This window comes from Panthera leo, chromosome A1 (genome assembly GCF_018350215.1).
Source record: "Panthera leo isolate Ple1 chromosome A1, P.leo_Ple1_pat1.1, whole genome shotgun sequence".
Classification (NCBI taxonomy): domain Eukaryota; kingdom Metazoa; phylum Chordata; class Mammalia; order Carnivora; family Felidae; genus Panthera; species Panthera leo.
In genome coordinates, this window is record NC_056679.1 from 11,528,683 (window position 1) to 11,547,012 (window position 18,330).

Consider the following 18,330-nt stretch of genomic DNA (forward strand, 5'->3'; position numbering starts at 1 on the left):
CCCCCAACATAAAATTTAAAAAATTATTCTTACTACATGTATCTTACAAGTACTTTTAGGCTCAACATCTGTTTTCTTATCAGAAATTAATATGATTAAAGCGAGAATTCATTAGTTTAGTATGCTTGAAAAGGATATTAATAACATTTCAAATTACAAACTTAAATCTGCTTGGTAAATCCCATTAATAGCAAGCAGGATTAAGATATCTCTGCTTTGCTACAACTTTTCAAGTTCTTAACATGTTTGACACATTCAAAAGTCACAGCTGTTGTTTTAAGATAAATATAGTAACTACACAGCTAAATCTTTCCAAACATGAAGAAGTATCATCCCCTCTAAGAATAAACAATTTCCAAAACTGGATGGCCCATAAACAGAGATTTAAAATCTCATACACTTAAAATTGGGGGTTTGTTTTTAACCCCATCATTTATACAAACTGATAACACTGATGAAAAGCAACAAAATGTATTATTGAAACCTTTATTTTCTAACACACAAAAAAAATCATATACAACTTGGTCAACTGACAGACATCAATAATTCTACTCACTGGAAAATGGTTAATAACCCTAGATGTTTTTAAACAAATGTTTATGTCGATTACTGCCTTCTATGTGATGTCACTGCAAATAAGTTACCATTACTGTACTGAGCTGTTATACCTTAAATGACTTCAAATATATTGGAACTACTTAATGGCTCTCTTTCAAACGGCCCCACATAGTTGAGATTTTTGAGTTCTATCTGCATTTTATAGTATTTTTGTATCATCAAATGTTTTCAGGATATCAGATCTAATTTCTTATTCTGAGATGGCCCCAACTTTACCACCACCTGCTACTGCTGAAATATTTGTGGTAGGTAAACCATTAAAATAGCCTTATTGGAATTTTGTACAAAAAATGCAAATCGCCTCATTAAAAGAGCCTTTAAAATAGGGACGTGGGTGTACAGAACATGTATCATCTCCTTTAGCAAATCAGAACTCTTCTTAGAAACTTTAGTCATGCTCCAAACAAAGCGCATAAGGAAATGACTCCTGAATGAGTGAACTGTTTTTGTATTTCTGACTTGTTTTTGGAGTGAAAGAACATCTAGAACAAGATCTGGAACACAATAGATCCTCAATTAACGTACATACAGATTGCTTGCACGTGTGTGTGTGTGTGTGTGTGTGTGTGTATGTGTATGTGTTTAACAAACACAAAAAGGGCCTGAAAAATGCACATCAAACTGTTAACTCTGTTTATGAAGCAGAGTGTGAAGGGGATTAGGAATAAAAAGGACTGTTACTTTTTCTTCACTTTATGTGCATTTTTTAGGTCATGCTTGAATTATCTATACGTATAATTTATATCCCAGGTTGCATATCCAAGAAGACAATTCAAGCACTACAGATCATTTCCACACTACGTCCTTGGGAAGACTGTCCTCACCGTGTACGTGCCAGTCACACTTGACAAAGTTCTCTCTTCTTGCCACAAGAAATACTCACATGGAGCAGCCCCTACGTGTGAAAGCTGCACAGCATATTAACCAATGCTTTTCCCTCCCTCGTGTCTCAGTTAGGTAGCAGCTTGAGTACAATGGTAGATTTTTTACTTTCCTGCTTGCAGTTGTTCACCTTTTCCTTCATGACATGACTTAAGTGGATCCTAACACATATAGTACCAGTGGATTTAATGATCCAGACTTTAGAATCTTTGTGATGGGCTGGCTACATTCCTGGACCTCACCAGTGACTTTATTTTTCCCTTTAATATTGTGTTCCAAAGGAGAAACTGTCTGAAAACTTCAATCTGGGATCATCTAAGACTATGGCCATACAGGTCAATGGCATTCTTCTATAGACCTCTGGCTACTTCCTTTTTAAGAGATAGTTCATAACACATGTTCTGGCTGTCTTCCAAGCAGCAGAAAGTTTGACTTCTTGGAATCAGTTTTCACTTCTCTATTCCACGCATCACTATGTTGCACGTGTAGAATTGTGGCTTTGTGACAAGTAGAATTAACTGGTGTGAAAGTAACAGAAACCTTTCCTACATACAGTAACTTCATATTTTAAATTGGTACATGACCTTGGTCTTCCTTAGGCTGTTCTCGTTAGCCAATATCCCTACAATTATTCAACAAAATAGTTTATAAAGTATCATGTAACTTCTGGTGTCCTTATGACTATCTGAAGAACTCAGGATGCTGAGCATTGCTGAATTCGCTAAGCGTCCCCACCCTACCCCTAAATTATAACAAAGTCTCTTGTCAACATTTCCTATTTAAAATGTTAAATGTAGCTAAAGACGTGACCAAAACTGAGCCTATTTTCGTTCAATCATGCTTTATGCTGCTTTTAATATATAAATTATGAATGAATTCAATTTTCATGTAAGTGCCTTTAAAAATCTTCATGAATTTCTCTGGGTAGCCAACTTGGCAACTGCCAAGGACGAACTATTAAAACACTACAAGCTGAGGCACCTGGGTAGTTCAGTCGGTTAAGCGCCTGACTCTTGATTTCAGCACAGGTCATCTCACGCATGGTTCCTGGGATCAAGCCCTGCACTGATAGCACAGAGCCTGCTTGGAATTCTCTCTCTCTTCCTCTCTGTCCGCCCCTCCCCACCCACACTCTGTGTCTCTCAAAAAAAGTAAATAAACTTACAAAAAAATAAAACACTACAAGCTAATGTTACTCACCATAAATACTTACTAGGAAAGAAATGACTGGAAGCCAGGAGTCCTGGATGCTAGTTCTAATACTTCTACTGAATTTTAGGTGGTATTTCACCTCCATTTCTTCATCATCAAGATGTGTTTTTAGCTAGATGTCCTATAAATCCCTTTTGGCCCTAACATTCCATTTCTTAACATGTTAAATACTCTGCCAAATAGAAGCCAGCAATATGTTTAGTATTTTTTTTTTTTTTTTTTGCAGAATCCAGAGTATACCATAAATAGCACCTCATTAATATTCACAGTATTTGTAAGAAAATAAAAAGGTATTACCTTTATATGCAATTATTTAAGTCATGAACTGGGACAGTAATGTCACCAAACTGTAGTATACATTAATATTCACAGTATTTGTAAGAAAATAAAAAGGTATTACCTTTATATGCAATTATTTGAGTCATGAACTGGGACAGTAATGTCACCAAACTGTAGTATAATGAGAACAATGGTTCTAATTTCTTGATCGTAGCATTCTATTCACTGTACCATCTTTGTTGTTTTGTTTTACTTAGAAAGCAGTATATTTTAACCCTTCTCACCCCCAATCAGCCAATCTGCTCTCTAATGGACTCAAAACTACCCTGCTCAATTTCTTACTGAAGTGTTCACAGCGTTCTCTTTCCCCTTCAACTCTTTCATTTGAATAATTTCACCAATTATACTTTCTCAGCTGTTTCCTATGGACATACTTTTAGAGTTCGGGTACAGTATCTGTCTTGTTTTCTACATAATATCTATAAATTTTCTAATAAATTTCACCCACATACAGAAATATGTCACTACCTTCTCTACATTCACCAGTATCCACTTAGAACTTTTACCTTTACACAGACCCAATAAATCTAAGTATCAAATGGTTGACAAGGACACCAGAGATTCTTTGTACTATTTGCTTCGAAGATTTGGGAGCTTCCTCTCTCTGTGGCCTTTCTCACATTCCCTTCTAGAACTCCAAACTCTTGGTCCTTGAAATCAATTCATGAAACTGGTTTTCCACGCTTTCCAAAGATTGGCTTGAACGCCCTTCTGCATCAGTCCTGGCTTACCTGAGCTAACTATCTTGCTCTGGCTGTGGTCTCCAAAACCTAAGCTCTCTCACTCACCTGTCTGACCACAATCTCAGCCAAGTCCATTTCCTCTCACCTCCCTACACAAGTTTTCAGACTTGTCCCTAAAACTAGCAGACACAGAGACAGTGTTAATTCAACATGTGCAAGTGAGAGGCACACTGGGCTCCCTGGATACAGGAGACAGAGTGCAGGAGACAAATTCTAGATCAATTCCAGTGAATAGCAGAGGTGAGGGAGGTGCTATTCACCTAATACTGGGCATTCTGATCTCATATTCTCTCTGGGACACCACCCATCCCAGGAAAGAATTAGGAGAAAACTGGAGAAACCACACAACTTCCTTACGCAAATAAAAACTGCGGGTCCATGACTCTCAGACCTCAAAGAGCTAAAATAATGTAGCCAACACGGTTTGCTAAAATACTCAAACTCTTCTGTACCATTTACTATATAGTTACCCTGGGACCCTTCCAATGTGCAGCCCAGCCCCTTCTCTAGGACCCCCGCTGGCCCCCCAAACCAGCAGGTTAGTGACTGGCACCACAAACGGCCCACAGGTTTCCGTTCCAGCACAGTAACCAGCCTCAATTATGACCAGTTGGTGCCCATGAAATCAACCCCCAGAAATCTTGTCTCCTGGACACTGCTATTGGCTCCCTTCAAGAGTGGACTCCCAAGGGCAAGCCTGTGCTTTACCTGCCTTTCCTACTCATTCCTGGGGAAACTCAAGTGAGTCTTGACCCAGAACAGACCTGGCATTAGCCGCCAGAGCAATCAGCCACCCAGACCCTGTTCCTCCGTGTCCCCTCTGCTAGAGCTGGCCTGGAAGACAGTGGGAGATGAGAGGAGATACCAGCAGCGGTAGCACTGGCACCTCAGTAGGCAAGGGTCTGGTGCTCTTTTGGTCCTCTGACCAAAAGGCTGTTACTACTCACCACTGATTCCCTCAGGATTTTTTCTGGATAGAGAGATGTGCAAGATGGCCAACTGGCTGACCACACCAACGATTAAATAATTTGAATATTACCTCTGCAAAAACATATATGCAATCACACCACCTCCGGGTTTTGACCACCCTTCGGACATACCGGATACACACCCCTGGCAAGGAAGATAAAGATACTCATTGACTGTGCCAAGGGGCAGGTCAGTTAGCTGACATGCCACCAAATCCCAAATTCTGACTGCATATTCAAGAGCCATCTTGCAATGACTCCCTCACTCAGAGTGTATTTCTATCAGTAAGAACTCTTGAATCTATCAGCTTCCTTAAGAATATGGGTTCTGACCCAATAACGCCTTCTCACTATTCTTGCCCAAGACTTGATCCGACAGCCCAGGTTAGGATGGGTAGGGTTAGGGAGGGGTGTGGTGAGGAGTCCATACCAATGGACGTATACTTGTGCCTATCACAGACAAAAAGGCCCTTTTTAAACAAACCAAAAAAAAGTTTGACTAAATAACATACTTGGTGACCCTGTCAGATGGGTATATTTACTTCCAGGGGGCAGCTCGGGTCCTCTCGAATAGAGACAGAGAAACATAACATGGGTTCAGGAGGACTCCATCTTCTTCCGATAAATGCTGATATTTTTATTAGGGGAACAAAAACAGAAAAACAAGGAACAGTGGCTCTCCTAGGACAAGGGTAGCCTTCATGCACTAACTATGCAGAACAGTGACTCATTCCACTCATCTTTAATTGTAGTCAATTCAGAAAGGCCTCCTTGCTCCTCCTAAAAGTTTTTAGTTTTTTATAACCTATATATATCAGACATCTAAAACAACCCAGGTGTTGGTTTTTTTTTTTTTTTTTTTGCGACAACAGTGGAAAACAGGCGACAACAATGTCACTCTACTATGTTCCACCCAAATCCTTTGTAACCATCTGGTCACCATGGAAACTAAAGCAAATAATCAAATTTTACCTACCAAGAGATGGTTAAACATAAGCTATGCTTGACCAAGTTCAGGACAACCCTGGAGGGCTCCCCAACAGCAGAATGCTGGCGAAGAAATGGAAGAGACCACGCTATCAGAATGGCCACTGTACTTATCAGTAGAGTAAGCTCCACCCCGAGTTTTAGACCTCTGTCAAACCACTGCCTTGGGAGGCTGCCTCAGGCCACCCCACCTATTCAACAAACACAACAAAAGGTTTGGTGGCTTTCCAACTAACTGCCAAGATGTCTACAGATGTTTCTTTCTATTACTTCTCTGGCAAGTATACTCCATTCCAAACACTGCTACTCAAAAGTATCATCCACACTGATGCCAGTCCATGAGCAGTCTGCTACTAGCCCGCAAAAGGATAAATACAGAAATTGGCAGTAAGTTTTAAAAACTTGTATAGCAATCTGGATTTTTATATCTGTTGAAGTTAATAAAATATTTTACTTAAAATTTTTTTCTAGTAATTCACTTTACTGAGGTATCAGACTGTGATAGATTAGAAATTTTTAAAAACTAATTTTTCGCCATAGCTTGAAAGGTGCCTATCTAAAACAAATGTAACTATGGCACATTTCTGCTGAAATCTCTTTGGTGATAACCATTATCTGCAAGACAAAGTCTTAGCTCATTAACACTGTGTCAGGCTCTCCTAGATTTGACCCCTTGATCTGACTATTTCTCTAGAGCAGAACTTCCCAATCTGTGTGCTTGGCAATGCCTCAAATGGGTAAAAGATGAGACCACTGAATGGAGCCTGTGGCAGGTGGAGCTCCTAAGCCCTAGGGCCAGGAGCCTTGGGAAGAGCAGGCTGGTCCATTTACTCCAGCAAATCCTGCCAATTTTGTTTTCTGTGTCATGAGGAAAAGACTGAGAACTGATGCCTGGAGTTATCTTCCACTACTCTATACCTCCATCAAACCACTGCCAAATGTTGCTCCAACAACAACAAAAAACCTGCTTTCCCACCCATACCCAAATTTGTATTTCTAGCCCAGACCTCTCCCCTAAGCACACGACATATTCTTCATCTCCATTCAGATGCATTCCAGAGGCAGCACCTCAGACTTAATATGTCGAGAACGGAATATCTGTTTTCCTTTCCAAATGTGCTCCTCCTCCAATACATCATTTCCCAGTAAACTGCAACTTTTTCTCTCTCATATCCATGATTTGATCTACTCAGCAAATCCTGACAACTCAGCTTCAACAATCCTCACCACCATCTTTACCCCCTGGTTGAAGTCACAATCATCTCTCACTTGCATTATGGCAAGAGCCCTGCTTCCACTCTTGCCTAAAACTGATTCTTAAGACGGCAGCCAGAAATGACTTGTGTAGCTCAAAACATAAGTTCTGAGCATACTCAGAACTCTCAGACAGTTTCAAGCAGAGTAAAGGCCTATGTTCCTTCAATAATTTTCAAGGCTCATGTTATCTGGTTGCTTCTTCCTCTTGGACTCTCTTCTATTTTGCTCTCTGATCACTTGGCTCCAAGCAAATGGATCTCCTGGAGTCCTTAACTACACCAAGCACAGTCCCACCTCATCTGGGCCCTCACTTGTAGGATCCACTGTCTGAATTGCTCTTCCCTCTCTGCTGTCGTTGCTAATTCACTCTCTTCAAGTCTTTCCTCAAATGTTACCTCTTCAATTAGGCCTTCACTGATGACTCCAGGTAAAGTAGCACCCACTCCCCTACACCGCACCTCCCCGTGCCATTTATGCTGCTTCAACTTTTCCCATAGCACTTATCATCTGACCTATTTGGTACTTATTTATTGGTATAGAATCTGCTTCCCTACACTGACTCCAAAAGGGCAGAGGGTTTGTCTATTTTGTTCACTGCTGTATCACCTAAAGCAATGCCTGGCACATAGTAGGCACTCACGAAATACTGAGTAAATATGCACATGAATAAATGCATTACTGTTTCCTGCTTCTGAGTCCTTAATCACTCAGTGGCTATTGCCTTACAAGCCTTTTCCTATACTCTTTCCCTTGCTAAATCCCACTTTTAGACAAGGCTTAGCCATCAACTCCTCCAGAAAGACTTCCCTGAACCTATTCTTCCACATTTCACTCGATGACAACCAACTCATTAACTGAACAGTAGAGAAGTAACTCCACTGCTACACGTTGATGCACAAACACCTTACTGCCTCTTCTCACTACTGGCTCATATTTCCCAACCACATTCCTCCAATAAGAAAACACCACTCCATCCCCAGTAGCTTCTGTTTCCACCTATTTCCCTACTGCACTAAGTCCATCTACTACATGTTTGCATAGATTGTCCCAAGGGTCATGATACGGCTGATGTACTTAGGAAAAACATAGTAGGCAAGACAATTCAAGGAAGAAGCCTTGTTTTCCTAGTCCAATTCTGTAACTTAAAAGTAGTCCATTGCCCACCAAGGAATGATACGGCCAACAACCAGTAAAGCAAGCCTCCAGTATTTCAACACCACTCATGACTTCCTTGTGTGGAGCCCACTGTACTCCATTCCATTTCAGGTTCTGGTTCCAGACTCTTTGTGTCTTCCAGTTTACCATACCTTGCTTCATATTTATTGACTGAACTTATGTCTCCTCAGCATAATCTTAGTGTTTTCTCAGACTTATAGTTAAGACCCACTACGGCTCTCTTTACTGCCATGGGCAAGATGCTCCCCTGAGCTTCTGTTCTGAAGAAATACTAGAGGCTCTGTGCCCTCAGCAAGTCTAAGCTATAAAGGGAGAGTTCAAAAAACCAAACACACAGGTCTTGCACATTCCACATTATTTCCATACCACAGCAATTTATTGACATCTTGCTTGGAAAGTCTCAAGACTAATTAAAAACTGCTATTTCTTCTGATTTCCCTTCTTTGTCAAATGGTATTTATTCTACTTACAGATAACCTTTTCTATAAGCAAATTGTTTCTAAATATAGTAATTTCTTCTTCACTGTAAGAGTACAAAATAATCTGAGTCAAGAAGAATGGTATGTTATTAAAAAGTTAGAATGCTATATTTGAGGTACTAGTAATTGTGTTTTTTAAAGTTTGTTTGTTTGTTTATTTATTTATTTATTTAGAGAGTGAGCATGAACGGGGAGGGGCAGAGTGAAAGGGAGAGAAAATCCCAAGCAGACTTTGCGCTAACATGGGGCTTGATCTCAAACTGTGAGATCATGACCTAAGCAGAGATCAAGAGTCAGATGCTTAATGGACTGAGCCACCCAAGCACCCCAAGGTACTAGTAAATTACATCTTAAAATATTACAAACTGCTTCTTACCTTCCAACATAAACCTTCTTCCCGTTTGTCTAATGAATCCTGTAACAACTCTAACTGTATTACAAGAATAGAAAGCTGACATACACTCAAACTGATGTTCCCATCTTGAATAATTCATTTCATAGAAGCCCAGGCTGCAATGAACTGTTTCACAGAATTACAGGTAAGCTAGTATCACACACCATTACATGAACATTATATAGAATGTCATGTATGAAAAACAAGGGGAAAATTGTCACCATGAAGACCAAGGTGGGATGGGGACAGAGCCTCACTACTTTTATTATGCTTGACATTAAAACAAACCAAAAAAATCCTTCTTTCTTCTTTTAAAGAAATATGTTTGCATGGTCTTGCCAATACACTGCTCTGTGAAACTAATCATACTAAATTTATCAGTAAACACGAGAATATCAAATTGATTGGATCATACCAACAGTCCACACAACACAGGTGAACCAATAGCGAACTGTAGGAGAAAAAGGCACATGCAGCAACATAAATTGTTTTGAGCTATTCTACAGCTTAACTGAAATGCCTTTGTTAAAGAGGAATATGAATATCTTTGACAAATTTAATAACTAGAACACCAAACTTTTCCTTCTAGGTCTCTCTCAGCACTTCTAACTAGTATAAAAATCCATTGGTTTGGAGGTGCCTGGGTGGCTCCGTTGGTTCAGCCTCCAACTCTTGATATCCATTCAGGTCATGATCTTGTGGTCAGGAAATCAAGCCGCACTTTGCACACTCAGTGTGGTGCCTGTTTGGGATTTTCTCTCCCTCTTTGCTCCTCCCTGGCTCTCACACGTGCACGCGCTCTCTCTCTCACTCAAAACAAATAAATATAAATTTTTAAAAAATCAATTTGTTTCCTTCTCTGCCTATTCCTAGTATATATCAAAAGAGATGAAATTATCAAAAGGCAAAACAAAATCATGGACTCTCAAGGCTAAAAGAGCTATTTCAGTTAAAATTCTAACATAGTCTTCTCATTTAATTCATCCAATAACCCTACGTTATAGATTGGAAAGGTGCTGTCCTTCAACTTACAAGGAAAAGTTTCAGAAAGTTAAGTGGCATACCCAAGCTGCAGTCAGAACTGCAACTTATCTTCTAATTATGCAATTTTGAATTCTGTGCTCTACTACAAGTGGAGGTTTCCATCCTTCACAACAGTCCCTAAGGCGCCTTGAAGGAACAGTCTGAAACACAGAACTCAATTATACTGTGAACACCTCCAGTGTCAGGCAATCCACTGTATACTTCTTAATGAAACACACTCTACTTCCAAAAGAAGTCTTTGAATTAAAACTTAAGAACCAATGATCCAGTCAAGTATCCTTATTTTACACATGAAGGACTGCAAAAGAGAGAAGGAAATGCCTCGCAGCTAGCTAGTGTAATAGCAGTGTATTAGTTTGGTAAGGCTATGACAAAGTACCACAGACTGGGTGGCTTACTCAACAGAAATTTATTTTCTCAGAATTCTGGAGGTTTTGAGTCTGAGAATGAAGTGTCAGCAGGGTTGTTTTCTTCTAAGACCTCTCTCCTTGGCTGGCAGATGGCTGTCTTCCTCCAGTGTCTTCATATGGTCTTCCTTTCTGTGTGTCTGTGTCCTAATATCCTCTTTTTATAAGGACACCAGTCATATTAAATTAGAGCTCATCCATATGACCATATTTTATCTTAATTACCTCTTTAAAGGCCCTATCTCCAAATATAGTTACCTTCTGAAGTACTGGGTATTAGGAGTTCAGCATATAATTTTGAGGGAACTTAATTCAGCCAATAACACCCTACCGTCTCCATAATTCATGTTCTTCTCATCACAAAATATATTCACATCATCCCAACAGCTCCCCAAGTCTAAATTCATTCCAGCATCAACTCTAATAAGTCATCAAAAATATCATTTACATCAGGTATGGGTGGACCTGAGTTGTGATTCACCCTGAGGTAAAATTCCTCTCCAACTGTGAACTGTGAATCTAGTTAAGTTACCTGCTTTCAAAATACAATGGTGGGACAGGCATAGGATAGACATTCTCATTGCAAAAGGGAAAAATCAGAAAGAAAGGGGTAATGGTTCCCAAACAAGTTCAAAAACTAGCAAGGCAAATTCCATTAGATTTTAAGGCTAAAGAATAATTATTCTTTGGCTCCATACTATGTCCCCTGGGCCCCCTGGGCTGGAGGCCCTGCCTTTCTGGCCCACGAGTGCGGTAGCCCTACGTCCTCAGCCTTGGGGCTCCGATCCCATGATGGCAGTGGCAGCCCTGGCGGCAGCCTCTGAACAACTTTTAGGGACATTCTTCTGTGTTCTTGAAGGATAACACATGATCACAACCATGAGGACAACACAGGATCACAGCCAGCCGGTTCTACTGACTTATGGAAACCCAGAAGTCTGAGCACTTCCCTTCATTTCATTCTGTTTCATCCTTTCGGTCCAAGCTGTTAGGGTTTCTGCTAGCATTACTTCAGCTCTAGTTCTGCTGAGACAACTTAATGCATCCATAAGTCACATGCCTGTATTCTCTTTAGCAAATAGTTGTTTAGCAACAACCTTGATGTTGTCTCGAGAACACATACTTTCTAAGTCTTCATAATAGGCACAGGCTGAGAACTTTTCACACAAGTTTGGTTCCTTTTTGCTTAACAATTCCTTCCTCAATTTCTCTCTCTTGCATTTTACTATAAGCAAGGAGAAACCAGGCTGTGGCTCTTACACTTTGCTTAGAACTCTCAGCTAAAATGGGGCGCCTGGGTGGTTCAGTTGAGCATCCAACTTCGGCTCAGGTCATGATCTCATGGTTGGTGGGTTTGAGCCCCGTGTCGGGCTCTGTGCTGACAACTTGGAGCCTGGAGCCTGCTTCAGATTCTGTGTCCCCCTCTCACTCTCTGACCCTCGTCTGCTCTCTCTCTCAAAAAATAAACATAAAAAAAAAAAAAAAAGAACTCTCAGCTAAAATATTCAAGTTCATTATACAAGTTCTATTTTCCACAAAACACTGGAATACAGTTCAGCCAGTTCTTTGCCACATTCTAACAAGATCACCTTTTGTACATTCTCCAATAACACTTCTATCTGAGGCTTCACCAAAACATCTTTCACATTTCTACCAGCATTCTGTTCACGAGCACGTATGTGTATCTAAGACAACAGAAGCCATTTCGATAGCTCTTTCTTTTCATGGCCCTTACCAGAATCACCTTTAACATCCACATTTCTACCCATAATCTCCTGGGGCAACCTTGGCTTTTTCTAAAATGCACCTCAAAATTCTTCAAACCTCTACCATACCCAGTTCCAAAGCTACTCCAATATTTCTATGTATTTGTTAAAGCAGCATACCAATTCTCAATATGAAAATCTATTGTTAGTTTGCCAAATCTACAAGGTACCACAGATTGGGCGGCTTAAATAGCAAAAATTAATTTTCCCACAATTCTGGAGGTTAGAATTCCAAGATCAAGGTGTCAGCAGGATTGTTTTCTTCAAAGGTCTCTCTTGTTGCCTTTTAAGGTTGGCTGGCTGTGTCTTCACAAGGTCTTCCCTTTGTGTGCATTTTATCCTAATTTCTTCTTATAAGTACACCGGTCATATTTGATTTGGGCCCAACCCAAATATGGTCTCATTTTATTTTAATTACCTTTAAAGGCCCTGTATCCAAAGAGTCACATTCTAGGTACTGGGGATGAGGACTTCAACACATGAACTTTGAGGGGACACAATTCAGCCCATAATGGGCTGACAACCACTCATATTCACTTATTTTATGAATACTGAATATCACTTTTTCCTAGCCACTGTGCTAGCTGATGACCATGTAATGGTAAGCAAAACAGATACAAAGACTGGCTCAAAATCTCTGATTTAAAAATGAGTGGAAACAATCATCTACTCATACAAATTGATAAAGAAAAAGTACATGAGAACATATAACATGTATTTTGGACCCCACCAAGCCTGCTATGTCCAAAATGGCTTCCTTGAAGAGCTCAAATCTGAAGGATGAGTATGGAAGGGGGGGTGTGCACACAGAACTTTCCAGGAAGGGAAACTGAACAGCACAGTCAAGGAACTGAGAGGTGGTCAGTAGGGCTGGAATACAGAAAGTAAGAAGAGTAATAAAACATGAGGTTGGATAGGAAGGTAGGGGTCACATCACCCAGGGTCTTTAGCCTAACAGCAATGGAAAGCATCTGAAAAGTTTTACATGTGATTATATTTTCTTTTTACAAAGATCACTCAGGCAAGGTAGGTGCTGGTAACGTTCTATTTCTTGAGCAGAGCTCTGGTTACACAGATATGTTCACTTTGTGAAATTTTGAGCTGTATGCTTATAATTTAAGTACTTTTCCATATGTCCATTATACTTTAGTCTGGTTAGACTGTGCAAAGAATGGGTAGAACAGAGCAAGTATTGATGTGGGGACCCTAGTCTCAGCAAGAGATAAACTAGATGATAATTCAAACTAGAAAGATGGCAGTCAAAAATGGAGAGAGAGATTCAAAAGGTATTTTTTAAGTGACAAAATCCACAGACCCTGGTTGATGAACTGAATATGAAGAGGGAAAGGAAGCATTAAAGAAGACTCCCAAGTTTCTGGCTTGCAGAAATGGATGGTAGATTCATTCACTATGCAAGGAAATCCTAGAAATCCAGAGATGGGAGAAAAGATCACTGCTCAATCTTTCAAGATGATCACTGCTCATCTTATTAGAAATATCAGGTAGGCAGTTAAGTAAACAGTCTGAAGCTCAAAGGACAGGTCTGTAGAAAATACACTTGGGGATCAATACTGTTAATTACAGAAGCAGTGGGTACACCATCCTTCAGCCAATATTTAATGAGCTCCTATAGTATTACAGGCACTGGTTTAGATTCTGTGGATATAGCTGTGGACAAAATAAACAAGTTCTCTTGGGACTTACATTCTTGTTCAGGAAGACCCTCAACAAACCAGTACCAAATAAGGTAACTTCAACTACTAGTAAGTACCATGATGAAGACAAAACAGGACAATGTAGTAAGAGTGACAGGGATGGGGCTATTTCACATTAGATTGGAATAGTCAGGGAAAGTTTGTATTAATTTTTTTTGAATTATAGATTAATTGCTCTGTTGATAAAACTACAGGGCAACAAAGAAAAAAGTGAGACTACTATGTACAAGTAAGAAATGATGAAATCTCCTGGGGAAAGCGAAGAGTAAGAACAGAAGGTGGTCTAGAACTAAAACTGAGAAGAATTTGGAAAAATAAAAACCAAGAAAGGCAGCAAATGAGACTGAGAAGTACGCAGAGATAGGAACAAAAACCTCATCAGGGAAAAATATTTTAAGGAAAAAAGTGATCAAGAGTCAAATGCTTGCTGAGTCATCGTATGGGAACTGAAAAAGGCTCATCAACACAGAGGAACATTCTGGAAACCTTAAAATCTAAAATGGTAGAGGAAGAAGCTAAAACGGGAATGGGCTGAATAGTATCAAACACAGCTGAGGGGAGGGTGCCTGAGTGGCTCAATCGGTTAAGTATCGACTCTTGATTTCAGCTCAGGTCAGGGTCTCATGGCTCAGTGGTTCAGTTTGTGAGATCGAGCACCTCCTGCGGTCCTGCTCTGAGGCTAATAGCATGGAGTCAGCTTGGGATTCTCTCTCTCTGCCCCTGCCCTCCCTGCTCACATGCTCACTGTCTCTCTCAGAATAAACATTAAAAAAAAAAAAAAAATGGTTGAAGGGAACATGACAATAGGTGTGCACAGTTCTTTAGAGGAGTCTGGCTATAAAGGAGTGGTGACAATAAAGAGGGGCTTTAAGAGATGAGACTTGATCACGTCTGAATGTGGATTTAAGGAAAGAAAGCAAGATTGAAATTACAGAGAGGAGTAACTGTCAACATATAAAGATTCCTGAAAGTAGTTAAGAGATGCAATCCAGACTACAAGTATACTTACTTACCTTAGATTGGAGGAGGGCTACCCTCTCCACTGAAATAGAAGAGAGAATGGAAGTAGAACTCAGACTGCCCAACTCTTGCAATGATGTGTTCTTTTCACTAAAATCATGCCATAAATATTCTGAAAAGTGTTCTAAGTAGGACAACAAACCAAAAAAATAAAAGTTTTTTTTTAATGTTTATTTATTTTTTGAAGGTGGGGGAAGGGGGGAAGACAACAGAAGATCTGAAGCAGGCTCTGTGCTGAGAGGAGAGAGACGTGGGGCCCAAACATGGGGCCCAAACTCACAAACTATGAGATCATGACCTGAGCCAAAATCAAGAGTCATAGGCTTAACTGACTGAGCCACTCAGGCGCCCCTGATTTTTTTTTTCTAATTAGACTTAGGATCACAATGCTTCAGAAGAAGGGCTCTGAAAAATGACTTTAGGACAAATACCTGAAGTATTTTTCACAGATTGTCTAGGAATTCTGCAAAGGGTTAAAGCAAAAAGCAAGAGAATAATCTCTAAATGACCCTAAAAGAAATGGATAATCAAAAGCCTCAAGGTTGCCTTATTTATCTGTATTCTAGGATTTAGTTTCTTGATCATAAATCACAAATCTAAAGACCACTGGTACAAAATCCAAAACAAAAGGCTCTGATGGCACCAGATGCACCAAGTGAAGTGGAAGAGGACTCCTCCCTGCTGGTCTGCACACTCTGGTCCTAGCAAGCATCAAATCCAACTAATTCACACTCCAGCTCCAGGTTTCCTAAATTACAAACTACCCTGTAAATTACTCTACTTAGACCAATGTGTCCTTGATATCAAAAGGTAGTTTTAGGAAGGATACGCAACAAATATTTTATTGACTCTTTTTAAAGGACAAAGATCCAAAGACCCAGTAGTGACCAAAGATGACAAGGAAGACCCCGTTTCATGGCATTTAGGGTACAAGATCATCTTTCTTCATAGCTTGGGCTCTATTGGTTCTTAAAAAGCAAAGGGAAGATAAGATGGGAGAATACCACTTTGGATCACTAGCCTATCCTTCTAGCCTTAACAATTTCTTTCCTAGCATTCCCCAGAATTTTTTTTAAAAGCTGGTTTTTTTCTCATTAATTTTTAATGAAGTCAAAATGACTAGCCCAGGCCCCTATCACATTTCCTGTACATACTTCAATTTACTTACATTTGAACTGAAATGTTTTAACTACATCTTTGCTAGTATTACATTGTACTATATTTCAATAACCTCAATTCCACAATATACTGCTTTCTAGGTCCTGAACTGAAAACTAATTTAATCTATTAATGAAATCAATGCTCTTTCTGTTTCCATGAAGTCTTCCTTGTTCTAACAAAACTTCTACCTCTGATAAAATAAAACTTCTACCTCTGATAAAATAAAAAATAAACACATCACAATCTAAAGATTAAGAAAAACCAAACAAGATCCAGTCCTTCTATTTAAGTTAACTAAAACAAAATAAGGCAATAATCAAGTTAGAATTCTTCATTCCATACTTAAAGGTTTTCCTTGTAGACTCTAATTAACTCAAGATATTAGTTATATAGTAAACTTAAGTAATTGCCTCTTTTACTGTTCTTTAATTTTGGAGAATTAAACAACACAGAAGAAAATGCTATTTCAAAAGACAGAAATGCCTAATTTTTCAGAAATTCAAAAAACTGATGTAATTGCCATAACATCTACTACTACAGGACACTAAGTAATAAGTGAACAGTTAAAGAAAAATCAATTAAGACCACTTACACATAGTGTTGACCTTTTCTGGGAAACATTGCCTCAAACTTAATCAGTGTAACAAACAGCTTATGTAGTTTAACAATCCATTTATTGAATACTACACACTTCAAAAGCTCATTGATATTAGAAATTAAATTTTAAACATTAAAGCACAACAGCATATGTAAAAATTCAATTGCAAAGATGTTGCTGAAATGTGATTATCAATTATATCAATGTATATCTTATAGAAAATATTAAATACTAAATGGTATCTTACTTGCAATCTTGACTCTTAAAAATAGCACTGTAGATAAATGGCCACTTACAGGTTTCTTTACTCACTTTTGTTGATAAATCAACATACCTTCAATCCTACAAATTCAAAGGTACCATTAAAGATGTATTCAATGCTTCACCGGAATTTCTTTCCTACCTTAAAAAAAAAAAACCCTAAATTTATAATATTTTTTTAAAAGAAGGCTGTGTTTAAAAGATAAAATGGGATATAGTAAGGAATATGCCTGACCTAGATTTTGATCCCAGTTATATCTCTCCCTAGGGAAATTATGTTGGCTAAGTTGCATAACCTCTGATAAGTTTTTGTTTCCTCTTTATAAAACCCTTGTAGGACTGTTATGAAAACTTGAGACACTGTTAACAATCACATTTACAACACAGCCTGGCATTGACAGGCATTACATAAATGGCAGCTGCTTAAATGAACAGTATATTAAGACTTATTGCTATTAAATTCCTGTTGTTCATTGTAGCAGCACTGCCCTATATGAAGATCCACTTGTAGAGGTCAAACTCAAAATACCTATCAACTTTCCTTCAAAATCACTCAGTTCTTTAATAAAGGTGGACTGCAGAATCATGATGTAATAGTGAATTCTACAATACTGAATTCCCAACTACTACTTACCAACAAGTCTATCATCATGATGCTTAAGTGTTATAAAATACTTTTTCTCAAATTCAAACATCCAAGTCCTATGCCATGTTTATGGGATTCTTAACCATGAGTAACCATTGGTAGACTTTTACAAATCTTTCCAAGGATTTTCATATCTAAGTTCTAACTAAACAGCAGGGTCAGGAAACTAACTGCAAAGCTGTTGGTCTATAAATATAACATGGTGAAGTAAGTTTCATAAGGAACAATGAATTCAGTAAAACATAGGAGGGGAAAAAGTTACCTCCATTTTTGTCAGCCACTTACCATCCCACCATCTTCATTAAAAATGTTATGAAGTTACACAAGGATAGCTGAGCAGAAAATGGACAGAAAATGTGTATGGGAAAAGACTGAAAGAAACAAGAAACACAATTTCTAATACTAACAAGACAGAAAAAAAAAACAAAAAGAAAAAAGAATAAAGGCAGAGGAAAAACCCACAATCCCATCCCAAAATCAAATTTCATTTTGTTATATTAAGAAACTGAAGAGTTCAGAATTACAATTGAAGAGATAGTACGAAGTTGTACAGCTGCAATGAATAGTTGTAGATGAACTACCCCAAAGCGCAAAGCTTTGGATTTATATGTCCTGAGAATGCAGTTAAAACTGCAAAACAAGAAAATAATCTACATA

At 38.9% G+C, this 18,330-nt stretch overlaps 1 protein-coding gene across 13 annotated transcripts in view; it reads right to left on the minus strand.

Moving 5' to 3' along the window:
- Nucleotides 1–18,330, minus strand: part of LOC122225967 (NEDD4-binding protein 2-like 2) — a 106,088-nt gene that overhangs the window by 63,038 nt on the left and 24,720 nt on the right. The window contains exon 7 of one of the 13 annotated variants that reach the window (XM_042949291.1): nucleotides 17,101–17,108. The exons of 8 other annotated variants lie outside the window; for them this stretch is intronic. In XM_042949291.1, the coding sequence (XP_042805225.1) occupies nucleotides 17,101–17,108 (8 nt within the window). 4 more of the 13 variants (XM_042949145.1, XM_042949216.1, XM_042949364.1 and 1 more) reach the window with 4 other exon arrangements.